The 14,885-nt window shown below is 39.7% G+C and overlaps 1 protein-coding gene across 1 annotated transcript in view; it reads right to left on the reverse strand.

Annotated features, from left to right (window-relative positions):
- Positions 1 to 222: 222 nt before the first annotated feature.
- LOC140238783 (neuralized-like protein 4) overlaps positions 223 to 14,885 on the reverse strand; it is a 38,926-nt gene continuing 24,263 nt past the window's right edge. Inside the window, exons 14-28 of the mRNA XM_072318679.1 lie at positions 14,265 to 14,434; positions 13,242 to 13,370; positions 12,312 to 12,457; positions 11,278 to 11,490; positions 9,796 to 9,894; positions 9,226 to 9,366; positions 8,492 to 8,656; positions 7,174 to 7,332; positions 5,535 to 5,714; positions 4,806 to 4,881; positions 4,007 to 4,117; positions 3,141 to 3,276; positions 2,395 to 2,510; positions 1,662 to 1,803; positions 223 to 468 (exon numbers count right to left, since the gene is read on the reverse strand). Coding sequence (XP_072174780.1) covers positions 264 to 468; positions 1,662 to 1,803; positions 2,395 to 2,510; positions 3,141 to 3,276; positions 4,007 to 4,117; positions 4,806 to 4,881; positions 5,535 to 5,714; positions 7,174 to 7,332; positions 8,492 to 8,656; positions 9,226 to 9,366; positions 9,796 to 9,894; positions 11,278 to 11,490; positions 12,312 to 12,457; positions 13,242 to 13,370; positions 14,265 to 14,434 — 2,188 coding nt within the window. The 3' untranslated portion in view covers positions 223 to 263. The remainder of the gene's footprint in view (positions 469 to 1,661; positions 1,804 to 2,394; positions 2,511 to 3,140; positions 3,277 to 4,006; positions 4,118 to 4,805; positions 4,882 to 5,534; positions 5,715 to 7,173; positions 7,333 to 8,491; positions 8,657 to 9,225; positions 9,367 to 9,795; positions 9,895 to 11,277; positions 11,491 to 12,311; positions 12,458 to 13,241; positions 13,371 to 14,264; positions 14,435 to 14,885) is intronic.

Genomic DNA, 14,885 nt, shown 5'->3' on the forward strand with positions numbered 1-14,885 from the left:
CCTAATGTACACACAATACCTTGCATATCTCCTTTGTAGGGCAGTAAGAGTCAATGAACACTTTTTGTTTTTAAACTGATGTGAATAAACTTTCATTCCTCAATTTCTCCCCAAATGGCTGTCTGTAAAAAAAAAAAAAAACTTTTCTTTCCTCAGGTGGGCATACAAAGTTAATGGCATCTTCTGCCCAACACAACTTTGAATAGGTGGGAGTGTCTTCTGTCATTAACTAACACAATTACTTGCATGTGGGACTATTACAGTCACTCCATGGCGATCAGCAGAGCACAGAGCACGATGGACGAGGTCTCCTTGGTGGTCCACTCAATACCGCTGTTCTCTATGTATGGGTCAATGGTGTGGTTGAGACCGATGCTCTGCGGACCAGCCGTGTAGCAGCCTGGCCTTATCCGGACCTGGAATGCAACTCGTGCGAAATGTTCCTTCTGGGAAACGGAGTCAATGAACCTGCATAGGAGACACATCAACAAAGGCAGCATTGAATGAAGTTACTTGATAAAGTGAACTGCACTGAAATGAACTTAACTGAATAGTATTGAACTAAGCTGAAATAAAGTGAATTGCACTGAAATGAACTTAATTGAATAAAATTGAACTAAACTGAAATAAAGTGAACTACACTGAAATAAACTTAATTGAATAGAATTGAACTAAGCTGAAATAACGTGAACTACACTGAAATGAACTTGATTGAATAGGACTGAACTAAACTGAAATAAAGTGAACTACACTAAAATAAACTTAATTGAATAGAATTGAACTAAGCTGAAATAAAGTGAATATACTGAAATGAACTTGATTGAATAGAACTGAACTAAAGTGAACTACACTGAAATGAACTTGATTGAATAGAATTGAACTAAATTGAAATAAAGTGAACTACACTGAAATAAACTTAAATGAATAGAACTGAACTAAAGTGAACTACACTGAAATGAACTTGATTGAATAGAATTGAACTAAATTGAAATAAAGTGAACTACACTGAAATGAACTTAATTGAACAGAATTGAACTAAATTGAACTACACTAACTTGAAAATAATTGAATTAAATCACACTGCAAACTGAACTGAATTGAATTATGGATGGATTGACTTCATGAGATTGAAATGACTGACTAAATTATTGAGAATTGAAAGGAGTTCAGAAGCATAAAGTGGAATGGCATGAATACAATGAATATTAATTTTTTATCTTCATCAGTTCCATTGGAGTCTTTTATATCAGTTCCAGCGATAATACAACTTCAAAACACAAGTTTAGTCATTACAACAGTAATTGTTCCAGTGAAAAAATGTGTGCATGATTATAGTCACTTTGTAATAATTTTGTATTATTTTGATATGGAAAATAAATACTTGATGAGGTAATCCATCCTGCAGCTCCAAGAAGCTATACTTGGATGAACTACACAGGTGTGTCATGGGGAGGTGCTATAATGAGGATCTCTATTTACAATAAAAAGTGTGCTCTGTGCGAGTAAAATCTGAATACATCTTTCTTTAAAGAATGAGAGATCCAGTAGAAGGCTGCAAAGTTGTAACAGTGGGAGGAGAAGCCTTTCTGAACGAAATGAAAAAGAAAAAAATGTCTGCACTGAAGTATCAAAAGGGGAACATGTAGAGGAGTAAGACTCACTTGCACTTGTGGGAGAAGATGTCACAGCCGGCATATTTCAGCGTTGGGGAGACGAATATCTGTTTGAGGTCCTGGTTCCTTGACGGCTTCGTGATGGAACCCAACGTCTCGGGCTGGTAGAGATGACCAAGACCATTATCCCCTGTGGTGGAAGAGAAGTGGTGAAACCGGTGACACACCATTTGCTCCTGCAGCAGTTGCTGCGGTCTTACTTTCTCCAAGGACTTGGGGTTAGGGTTAGGGTTGTGATAGGGCTGTAGGTTTAGTTTGATGTGAGGATTAGGATTAGGGTTAGGGTTATGTTTGTGGGGAAAAATTTATGTTTGGCCTGGCACGCAAGTATTTCATGGGAGCAATTGATGCATCATGCGTTACCCCGGGGTACCGTAGTACCCCGGGTAACCACGTTGTGTAGCGCCACCTCACGTCCACTCGAGGACAGCCAGAGAAAAATGCATGCACTGTGTGTGCGTGTACATAGCATTCCCATGCCACTGCAAAATGAACACAAACATTCTACTCCCCCCCCCCCCCCTTTCTTAAAGGACTTTTAATTCTCTCAGAGTCAAACCAAGAGGCACCTTGATCATAAGATTGGAAACATTACAATCATGACATGGGCCTGGAGAGTGATCCAGACAATTGAATGAAAATGTGACAATACATCTAGGAATCTTCCATTTTGTTGTTCTTGTGATTAGCACTGCTTCGATAGAAGTTGGGTTTGACGTACCCGGAGGTAATAACGTCCCTCTGTCGAGAATTTTCCTCACAGCACCAACCGATGTTCCGTGGTACGCAACATGCCAGCTCTCAAAGACATTCAGCTCCTCTGCCAGATTATGGAGTCTGCGAGAAAAGAAACGTAACAGTATATCAGTATGAGGACAAACAATAGAGAAGGAAAGGAAGTTAATGGGGTGGACATCATGGAGCGTAGCCAAACCAATTGCTAAATAGAGGGCGCACTGTAGAGAGAACCTTGCCGCCTTATGGGCCACAAGGCTCGAAGGGTAGGTGAGGTGGACGAGGTGCTATCAGTATGATATGGGTTAGTCAAATACTATACTGTTCAGCAAATCTATGAACATCATGTTAGAACAGATCATTTGTAATGTTCCCAATGGGGCAAACCATTTTTGGGTGTTCACCATTAGCTGATGTTTTTAGCACAACAGAATATACAGAAGAGAATATATAGAACACAATATATTTGAATTCTCTTACAATGCTGAGACCAGAGTACCATGTGGTATCCAATGATTTTCCTGGTTGAAAGGAGTAACCTGTGTCACAAAGTTATGTAGGAATATATATGCAAATCACTCTGTTGCAAATGTCTTTTTTAAAACATTTTGCAAGGTGTACCTGGGAATCCAAGCAGCTGAGTTGGCGCAAGACCTGTATCTGGTCTATCCTTCTCTGTTTGTTCTGTTAAGCATCTATTTCTGAGAGGGAGATTGTGTCCCTGCAACTCACCTGAGGGTGAATTTGCACCAGCGCAGTGGCCTGGTGTAGCCCCGGGGCGGGTCCCCCTTGGTGCTGTACTCCTCCTCGCCATGGAGTTTGTGGCAAGCCGGGCAGTAGCACTTACTCTTGGCCTCAAAGTATGCAGCTGGAATTCAAAGACAACAGCGTCCAACATGATAACAATAACAGTGAACGACACACACTTGAAAACACATCCCTAATGTTGCAGGAGTTTATTTACGGCAAGTCATGGGAAATAAGAGTAAATTCATGCAAATTCAGCACGCTGTGCTTTTTTTATTCTTCCTGATTTCTGTACCCTGACGATCTCTCCAGGTACAGTAAATATTCTTTTTGGACGGTATAAGACCTGATTGTCACACTAAGGATACACAGCTGTTGTACATTGTTGTATATTTCTGTCACTTTCAAATACTGGGTGGAACCTGGGTACATTTGACCAAATGGGTTAACCAAACAACAGGTAGGCTGTTTGTTGAAGGATGTAATGCTTGTTAAGGATACATATATGATATAAATCACAATTACACAGGTGACATGACTTATGCAGTAGTATCCTTGAATACCAACCAACAGCAGCAAAATTACAGAAGATACCACTCTACTTCCATTTTCCAACAGGAAATTGGCTGTGCTGATAGTCAAAAATGAAAAGAAAAATCACTCCCAGTTGATAAAGAGACATTATACAGTAAGCTAGCATAGCCTCCCTCTTCTGCACATATGTTCTCAGTAAATTTGCAGACTGAATGAAGTCCTACATGTGGAAACTGTGGAACATGGTTTACACGACCCTAATGCCCGTATCAATGTCATGTGATCAGGGGGTCAACCAATGGGCTCTGGACGCTCACCTGGCAGTCCCAGCGAAGTCTTGAACCTATTGCACAGTTTCTGGTAGTCACAGTCCCTGGCCGTCACTACCATGGGGTGGTAGGATGACAGGGGCGAGTTCTCCTTCAGACCTGAGTGGGGTGGAGAAGGGGGACAAAGAGACTCTAAAGAGTGGAGTCAGGACTGGGTGTGTCATTATTTCATCTTTGTCTCATCACTGGACTACAAAAAAAAAGGTAATCATCAAGTAGTGTGCTGCAGCCCCTAAACTGTGAAATAACTTACTGTATATGCCGAATATTTCGCGAGGTTTTTATTTTTGCGAATTTTGCGAGTCGGGTGCTATTTGCAAATTTAAAGACACACAAAAATACTGACTTTGATCCTGATATGAATGTAACACACGTGTATGCATTTCTCCACTCAGTATCATACTCAATGATCGCAAATGTAACCATTCGCGAAATTATCGAGAGTTCCCAAATCACAAAAATTAAGACTCATTAAATATATGGTGTATAGAATACCAATAGAATCAGGAAATCCTCAATGTACCCAAAAAATATGATAATCATAGAATAATCTGCCACAGACCCAAAACTATAAACTGACTTACCATTACAAGTTTTGGTAATCCCGAGCAGTAGCATCATTCAGAATAAGACTTCAAAACACATCTCTTCATCCAACTGTTCACACTTACTTAAGATTATCAGCAGTTACTTAATATGTAAGTAGGTTCTGTGCTTCATAAATTAGACTCGCTTAACAATATGCCATATACAGTAGATGCCCATAACACAATGACGTTCTTCTTACCGTTTTCCAAAACAGCCTTTTCTCTCTCATCCTGTAAGCCTCCCACTGCAGCTAGAGCTTCTGTAACAACCGTCACCTAGCAACCAGAGCAGGGAAAGAACATGGAAGTCAAAGGTCAAGATCAGGCCATGGCTGATAAATTTCGGTTTCTTCTAGACTGCTTCTCCATACTATTCGTTTGCATTTAACGTGATGTGATAAGCTATAAAAACAGTTGCCACAACTCAAATCTGTAGGAACATTTTGACTACTTTCTATTAGCATCTGATATTTTTCACAGTAAGACATTGACAAGCTTGTGGGGACACATCTAGCAAGCGTTCACACACTTTGCAAAAGACGGCTAGCCATGCATCCAGTTATTATTGATGCATGGTTTGCATCTATGGCAAGAAAAAGGAAATACATCCATATCAAATTTGCCAGGAGGCCGTTAACGGTCGGAAGTACGATCAAAACAATGGACTTTAAAATTAACTACTGTTCTATAAAACAGATGATGCTCATGTCTTTTCGTGCCCCAATAGGAACAGTGTGCATGCAGTAGCTATGGAATTTAGCCTAAACATTCCGTAAGCATTTCACTGTTACCTAACACACACAATTCCTACTCTACTGATGCACTCAGACCTGGGCATCATTCCTATACTGGCACATGCAAAAATGTTTGATCACGTTCTGTCATGGATAAAGAGTCTGAGATCCCCAGTCTAGCAAGTCTCTGTTCACCTGTTCACACTGGCCGTACAGATCCACCAAAACATAACAGGGAGAGGCCACATCCTCGGCTGCTATCCCATAATCCCTGCCATCTATGTGGAGGTGAAGTGAGCCCTCGCTGTGCACTACCAGGCCAACGATACTCCCTTCCTTCAGTGTGTCGAGGTTTGGACCGTAATGACCTCTGACCTGTTGTGTCAGTGAAATTACACAAAGTGGATTATACCTGGTACCCGACAGAAAAATCAGGAGATGAGTTGGGTTATCACTGTAAAAAGCTAGATTACATTTGTAGATGCAGTAACTATAAATGCACAAATTTTCACAGTACATTAATTTTTGTGCATTTCGTAATACTGTTGGCTAGCGCAAATTCTAAAACCCACAAAAGTATTTTCACGATATTCTCTGCACATTTTGAGTGGGTCGACAATTGTGCAGCGCAAATTCAAGGACCCACGAATATGTTTTTGAGCTGCTCAGTGTGAAAAATCAATCCTGCGAAAATATGGATATTTACAGTATAGCAAAACTGTAATATGAAATCTCTAGGAAATTACTCAATATATGTCACCTGCACAGCAATATCATCGCCGGTCACACGAACCGACGAATCCCTCAGGTTTGCGTAAGAATGACAATTCGAGAAAATCGCGTTTGAAGTTAACCCATTTTTGACTTATGGTTCCTACACTTTCATGTCTATAATTTCCAATTATTTTTGTAGTACATCAGACTTCAATTCTTGCTCTAACTTGTGAAGTTTTTATCGATTTGTATTGTTAACAAAGAAGCGGGAAATCGTCAAAGAGCTGCATGCATGTATTTTCGGTCTGCAAAGAACGTTGTCATTTTCCATGTGTGTCCATATGTACATGTACATTGAGCGTTGTCATTGTCAACGCATGTATTACATAGTACGCGCACTGTGCGCGCGGTCAATGAACTGTTGAATCTCAAAAACTACACGCATGTCAATGCGCACTGATTCGTCGGTTCGGTGACCGCGCGCGCGGTCACCGAACCGTCGAATCACCTGATTGTTTAACACACACGTCTATGGGGAAAACAAATAATTTTCACAAATGGAATTACATACTTCTACAAAAGTGATAACTACGTAAAAATTACACCGAATTACACACTGAGAATTTCAGAATATGTAGTATGGAATGTCTACTATCGAAATGATTGAAAATCTCAAAATTGAAAATTTGACCCAAAATCGAGTGATTCGTCGGTTCGTGTGACCGGCGACGACATATTTGGCTAATTTACCAATCTTTGCGCATCAATGTTTACTTTGCAATGAAAGATGAGTATCGAGAGTAAATCCCGAGGGCTGATTCAATGGGATGCTACATCCCCTCACCCCCCCCCCCCAAAAAAAAAACAAACAAACAAACAAACAAAGTTATGCTGCATTCAAGTATGAAAGCTTGTGCATTCCTTTCAGAAGACTAGGACTACCTTTGTACAAAGTTTGTAAAGTAACCTTTGGTTCAGCTGCAAAATAATGAAGGTGTATAAAGCTATCAAAATTGTAACTACTTTTTTTTTTGCTCAGGCACATTTTGTTCCATCCATTTCCTAAATATCAACTATGACAATCCAGGGCTAGGGTTAGATAGGGAGGGCTGGAACTTACTTTCTTGGCATTGTGGAACACAGACTCCCCCTGCACAACCCAGGAGTACTTCTTGATGGCCGACGCTGTGGCGGGAAAGGTCAGCTTGTCCGGAGATGTCCCGGTCACTCCGATCTTAATGGAACCCGTCCAGTGTTCGTTGAGCCTGTCAATCTGGACCTGACATTGGAAGAAGATGACAAAGAAAATGTACAAGGCAGGCCTAGATTTGTTGTGCTTGTCAAAAGAACTAAAGCATGACATCACTATGACAAGTACCATACACATAACACATTTTTAGACATTACAACTTTCTGGCAAACATTTTTCAATTCTATCCACAATAGCAAGTGTTCAATCGCACTGACACAGAAACCAGTTTGCTATCCAGTATAGGTTCAGCGCGTGGTTTATTGATTGAGCACCGTCTGTGGATAGCCTAGCTCATGAACCCTTTCTATGCCGGGGAAGTGTGTATGACGCTATGGGGTTTCCTGTGCCAATGTCCAACTTATGTTCCATAAGTTATTGGTTCAAAATAGTGCAGTCCATAGTTATAACACAAGATGTGCTAATAACATATGTTTACCCTTTTTCCAACATAAGTTTTCAAAGACTACAATTAGATATATTGGAGCTAAGTCCTGGAATGAGTTACCTGCTATTATCAAAGAATGTCCTACATTATCATCTTTTAAACGTAGATATAGAATGCTTTTAATCCAAAGTGCAGCTGAATAATTCTTGGGATATTTGCCTTTTTGTTTTGTTTTGTTTTGTCGTTGTGTGTATTTTGTCCTTTTTTGCAATTTTGTGTATAGTTTCTAATGGTATAGATTTATTCTAAAAATGTATATCTTTGATTGCAATTTGTAGCCTCTTCATTTGTAAGGGAATCGGCCTTGATAAGTCCTATATGGTCTTTTTCTGATTCCCACACATGCTAACTATAGCTGTTTGCATCATTCCTTTTGTTTCCTATGTAAACGTAATGTGCAATATGTCCGCGTACATGCATTTGTGTGTTTTTAATACTTTTTAGCATGTGGAATAAATAAAATTGAATTGAATTTGAATTGAATTGGTACTCAAAGCACACAGAGGATTAAACATCAACTTGATGCTGCTCTGAATTGAACTTACCCTTGTAGAAAGTACTGACTATCATAAATTGGAAGGAACTTTCCTACAACTTGATTTGAAAAGAAAATACAACAAAGGAATATGCGACACCATGTTTTTCCCTCCTCTCCTATCCCTCTCTTGTCTCGAGAGTTCACCCACAATTCATTCCAAACCTGACTTATGAGAATACAGGTCACTGAGTGATCACTCTCACCTCAAACATCTGCTTGCGGGGTAGTGGCTTTGCTCCTACCACGACGCCCTGGTGGTAGCTCCCAATCCTCTTGGCTGTCAGGCTGTTATTGCACAGGGATATGTTCTTTCCATGGTTGTCATGGAAACAGATGGCGGGTGCCTTTTCTGACGTCGTTGAGGCATCCTGGCAGAACAAGTGATGCACATAGAAATGTGATTCAGCAGAATCTCACAAAGACTCACAGAATCACAAAAAATAATTCACACATGTCATTCTTTTTTCTTTTCTTTTTTTTCTTCAAAATGGTTTCTGCAGCACTGCTGACAGCTTCCCTTTGTTTTGTTTTGTTTTGTATCGGGGGGGGGGGGGATCTCATGTTCATGGGACAAAAACTGTCCTGAAGAATGAAAGTTTAAATGTTGAGCTTTCACTTCTGGGCAGCATTTTATAAAAAGTTTATATTATAGCAATTCTTGCTGGAATGGCAGTAGCCATGTAATGACAATCATCCAGCTTCTTGATTGGCTGTTGCCATGGGAAGTTGCCATTCCAGCAAGAGTTGGTATCCTATCATCTTTTATAAAATGGGGCCCTGGTGATCATTTCAAATTTCCCTCCTGCTTTTCCAATAGCATAAAACATAAGATCCCAAGATGACATGTACATGTCATTAAGCAGAAGCAATACAAACTATGATATTTCTACACCACTGCCCTCCCTGTGACTGATGATTTCACATTAAACTCCCTTACCTCCTTTTCCGAGTCTTGCTCTTCTTCACTGTTTGACGAGATGGAGGGCGGCCTCAGTGGTTCATTGGGGAGACTAACTGATGAACTGATCAGGTGCACACTCTCCACTCTCCCGTATAACTCCACAATAGCATACACACCCTGCAAGTCAAGAGTATGAGGGTAGAATGGGGAAAAAAAATTCTGTCACAATGATTCCAACACAGACCATACAAGATCAAAGGAATTGTGAGTGTGTATCCATTCATCCTTGCTATTTGTTCTTCTCCTACAAGAATAATGTGGGGCTATATACTTGCAATCACTGTAATGTTTTCAGGACTTGATATCATAATCTGATAAGAACTAGCCTCTCAATAGGATCAATAGCTCAAGATTTGATTTAAAATATTCAACTGATTAAAAAAAAAGATAGGCAAGTAGACTTCAGCTTGATGGAACATTGGCTTACAAAGTTGGCACAATACAGAAAGGAATCCAAATTCTACTGTGTCATTAGAAAGTCAAGGTGTCAAGTTGTATGCCATACTATAATGTGTCTCTCAAGGTTTATATTTCACTGGTTATCACCTGGGGAATGTCCACTGCTGCAGGCCCCAAGTCTTCTCCATTGACGACGATGTGCATACAGCGGTCAGGGGTCAACCTCACCCCGACCCTATGACCCACCTACAACAGAGCAACAATAGGAATAAGCTTGTTATGAAAAAGCAGCAACATTTGTCAGCAACGGTTTAAAAAGTAGTCACATCAACAAGTTGTGAAATAACCTGCCAAGAATAACCTTCACTGGGTTCACAATTGATACAATTGCCAGTAACAGTTTAACAAGTAGTCACATCATCATGTTTACACAACATTGCTATGTAATGACACATCAACAACAATATATACAGGGGTTACAGTTCATGCCTGTACACTAGCCACTTTTGCACATACCAGATGAAAAATAATTTAGCCTATCCAATAGTATCACTTTTTGCTCGATTCAACCGATTTGACAGTCAGGAAGAAAGTTGAACAAGCACTCTGCTTCAATATATACGGTCTAACATAGCATGGCATTCTTGAATTACATCTATAATTTTCTCCTTGACATCTTGTTCTTTAACCCTAAAAAGACTGGGGGGGGGGCCTAAAAGCCCCCCCCCTCGACATTTCGCGCGATTACTCTGCAACACGCAATGCTCTCGCCGCGATGCTCTATGACTTTTTTCTTTCGAGTTTCCCGCACATTTTGACACCAAATTTGTGACGCCCGGGGGTACGGTTCTGAAGTTACATAACTTTTTGTACATGTACGCGAGGCCGAAAATGGCTCAAAAATGTGATTTTGTGTACAAAGTCAATGCAAATTGAGTTTTTTCACATGGTTCATATAAATATGCTTATTTTTACTCTCAATGGCTAAAATTAATTTGTTTTAGAAGTATTATGATTCAAAAAGTATCTGCCTTAAATTTTGTTAAAAAAACAACAAAAACAAAAAGTAAAAAAACAAAAGAAATACATAAGAAATTCATAAAACAATAAAATAAATAAGAAATTAATTTTGATACCGAATTTTTTTTCAAGTACATTTGCTAAGAATGCCATAAAGAATAATTAGACCAAAAATGAGCACTTTTGGAGCTTTATTTACTGATTTAGATCAAAGAGTCTGATTTCTCGCATAAATTAGCATAATTAATCAAAATAAAATAAAAGAAGACTATTTTGTAAAATTTGAATATACGATCTTGTAGATTACATTGCACACTATCATTGTGCAAATTTCCGCGGCGATCGCGCGATCCACGGCCGAGATCTTAAGGGGGGGCCCTTTAGGCCCCCCCCCCCCAGTCTTTTGAGCTACCAAAATAGCCCAGTCTTTTTAGGGTTAATAATACACACACACACACACACAAAAAAAAAAAAAAAAAGGTGACAAATTATATCTCTGGAGGTGATGGGTCTAAGCAAGTGAAATATCTTGCCAAAAGAGATTGTGACATATTATCACAAAAGTCTATCATTCCATTTTGATGGCTGATTTTCACAAAGCGCTCTTACTTCTAATCTCTCTAGCGTTGGTCCGTAGTTTGACCTGACGGTGGCCCCATTCTTCCTGACTTCTGACCCCTGCATGACCCACGTGCCCTTTGCCCTCAGGTCAGAGGTCGTGGTCGCCAAGGGCTCGGCCAAGATGGGGTCATCTGGATGGAATGTGGTCAGCCCTATACAGAGTGACCCTGACCAGTGACGGGCTAGTCTGTCCACTTGGACCTGCCAAAGTTAAACATTGAAAAGAAATAAAACATACAATTTTTCTTACTGGTAACATGGAAAACTTTACATGACATCATACTGTAAAACCAGAAATTTTCATACACATGAAACTTTCATGAATTTTGCAAAGGAGTCAAGATTCACGAAAGTAAAGTGCATGTGAAAGTTTTCCTCTACACTATGCATTGAATGCTAGTTGCCCATTTGCAAAAGTTTCATGCTGCATTAAAGACTGCTGGTTTCAAGTTTCATGCTGCGAATGTTTATGGAATTACGGTATAAAGTCTGTCCAGTAGCACTGTTGCTTTGAGTAAGAAGCAGGATTATGTGATAAAATAAGAAAAATCAATATTCTTGCTCTTTCAACATTTCTGTCAATACAAAAGATATCTTACTACCATGCACAATGTAAGATGTCTGTTTAGTTGAAATCTTACATGATGACCATCACATGGTTTGACACTGACCTTTTTCTAGATGGGGCCACTAAAATCTACGAATTTGAACTTTTGGTGGCCTGTAAAACAAATGTAGTGGCCTGAAATTAAAGGATATTACTATAAAACTTCATTTTAAATTTTAGCTGTCTGACCAGGCTACCAAATGATAGCCTGTTCGGAAATTTGGTGGCCCAACATCTGTTCTTAGTGGCCCCAGGCCACAGGGCCATCACTTATGTTAAGCCCTACCATTAACAATGAGTTAGATGTAATGCATGATCCATCTCTTGTACTAAAAAAGATCTTAGTTGGATGCCCTGCAAACACAAAATACAAATTTGAACCTCTGCAATTAAATTTCTGCTGACCATCTCTCACCTCAAAGAAATCTCCTTCGATGAGGGGCTTGGAGCTGAAGACGAGACCATTGTTAAAGGCTTCTGTCCTCGTTGCCGTGGCGAAGTCTTCAGAGATGGAAACGTTGGTGCCACAGCATGGGTGGAACTTGTGTGGCAAGCCAGGTACTGGGGGTCAAAGTGCATACAACGATGATTGCTTTCCATACGTTGTGTGTGTGTGTGTGTGTGTGTGTGTGTGAGAGAGAGAGAGTGTACATTATATGTGTTTGCAAGTTTTCATTACTGCAAGAAGAAATTTGATGATGTGCGTTTGTAATTCATGTCTCTGTGAATACATCTGAAGTTACTGTTCATTTGGTATGCTGAAACCAAAAAATGTTGGAAGTCGCTAACACAAGTAGAGTTTCAGTCAAAATGCAATAGATATAAAAATCTGCATTTGCTAGCATTTACTTACTAACACAAGAACTCATCAAAGCAATCATGAGTCACAAGCCTCCACAAAAGCATGACATTATCACAACCATTGTTGTTCTTTTCTGTATAACAAAGCAAGATGCAAACCTTGGTGAATTTGTCTTTTACAAGCATAAAAAAAAACAGGCATATGAAAACAATCTCTCATGGTTTGATTCCAATGACTATCATCTAGTCAGCAGATAGTATTCACTTGGGACATAGCACTATACCAGGGTTGGAATGATAGCATGAACTAACAAGCGAATGAATGAATAATAGAATAACATTCTATATCATACATTTCATCATTGTCGCTGTCATCATCCGAATCATTATTCTATTCAATTCAAATTTGATTTCATTTTTCGAAAAGAACATATACACTTCACTTTCTTTGGTAACAGAGAGTATTATGACCTGTCAGAAGGGCCAACGCTAGTTTTCTTCATTGAACATACCGGTAGGCTGACTCTATATTATACTGACTCACCTGTTAAGATGGTTTCGGGTGGTACTGAGGGGGGAGGCAAGATGAATTGATTTTCAGACAGGATGGCTGTCCTGTCATACACTGAGATCTGCGCACATTGTCCATACAGATCTATTACACAGTAAACAGCTGTCAAACGAAAAGAAAAAGAAAAAAAAATCAGCATCATACATGGTAGACCATTGTCACTTCATGTATGGATATTCTTGCCAAATTAGACTGTGAGATCATTTCTCAAGGTCTAGAGTCATCACTGGTACTTTCTGAAACCCCCCCCCCAAAAAAAAAAAAACAAACAAACAAACAAACAAACAAAAACCAAAAAACAAACAAACCCCCCCCCCAAAAAAAAAAAAAAAAAAACAAAAAAAAACAACAAAAAAAAAACTGGTGTCATGGTACTGGTTTACATGCTGCTTTTCCCATTTGCTTTACCAATGTACTGCTTTGTCTTACAATACTCTTTGGCAATATGTTGTATAGAAGGAAACTGTTTGTGTCTGCATGCATATCCAGATTAGCATAGATGTGGAATAGGCATTTGTTTCTGATTGGGGACTCATGATGACTTCTTTATGCCTTGCCTGACTTACCAGCAAGTCGTGCACACAATGGGAAATGCCTACCATAATCTTCATCTAGCAATCATTAATATATGAATGTCTGAAAAATGTGCATGGGTAATTTGATTATGAAGCATATTGCCTAAGATAAATTAATTCATATAGTCTGTGTCATTATACATTTGTACATGTGTATAAGTAGTGAAACAAGCACTGAAGATATACCTGACAATATGTACTCTCTCTCCTGAAAAAAACAAATGAAATCAAAACCCCATGATATGAATGGATATCTGATTTTCATTTTCCTATGTACAATCATCACAAAGAGAAGAGTAAAGAACGAAAATTGTGGGAAGAAGTCTCCTGAGAAGATACGTGACAGAGTTGTAATATGGCAGAGGCTACACGAACATAACGAAATGTTAGAATGAAAGTGTAAGTAGCACGACAATCTCACTCTCTGGAATGTTTGTGAAAGCGACGCCCTTGTCCTCGCCATCAAGGTAGAAATGAAGGGCTCCCTCTTCTGTCTTGAGGAGGCCAATGCGCTGCCCCTCCATCAGCGTGTCCAGGTCGAGGGAGTAGGTGTGGTTGACTGTGAAGCCCTCCTGCATCAGAGAGGCCCCACTGGGGTGGGCCAGTCATGCACACACACAAAGACATTTGTGGAACTTAAAGCTGCAATACAAACCATATTTGCACAGGATCCCCAGGAATGGGGGGGGGGGGGGGATGGGAATGGTCTCAAATCTTAGAAGAGCATCAAACTCAATTAACTTATCATGATTTGACACCTTGCCAATGAAAGGATATCAATTTATTCTAAACATAGTCCTGGCATTCTTCACCCATTGGGTTTTGGGAAGTGGATGTGTCACGTAAAGGCTCTATGGCGAGTAAACATATGTAGGAAGCAATAGGTTTATATGACATGTGAACAAATCTCTGAAGCTCAAAATGCTCACAGCTGCAAGTAATCAGGATTGTTCAGGATACCAATTTACCTTAACCCTAAAAGGGCAAGGGGGGGGGGGGGGCAGAATCCGCCCCTGCGACGTTTCACACTATAATTCTGTAA

Source organism: Diadema setosum, chromosome 15 (genome assembly GCF_964275005.1).
Source record: "Diadema setosum chromosome 15, eeDiaSeto1, whole genome shotgun sequence".
NCBI lineage: Eukaryota > Metazoa > Echinodermata > Echinoidea > Diadematoida > Diadematidae > Diadema > Diadema setosum.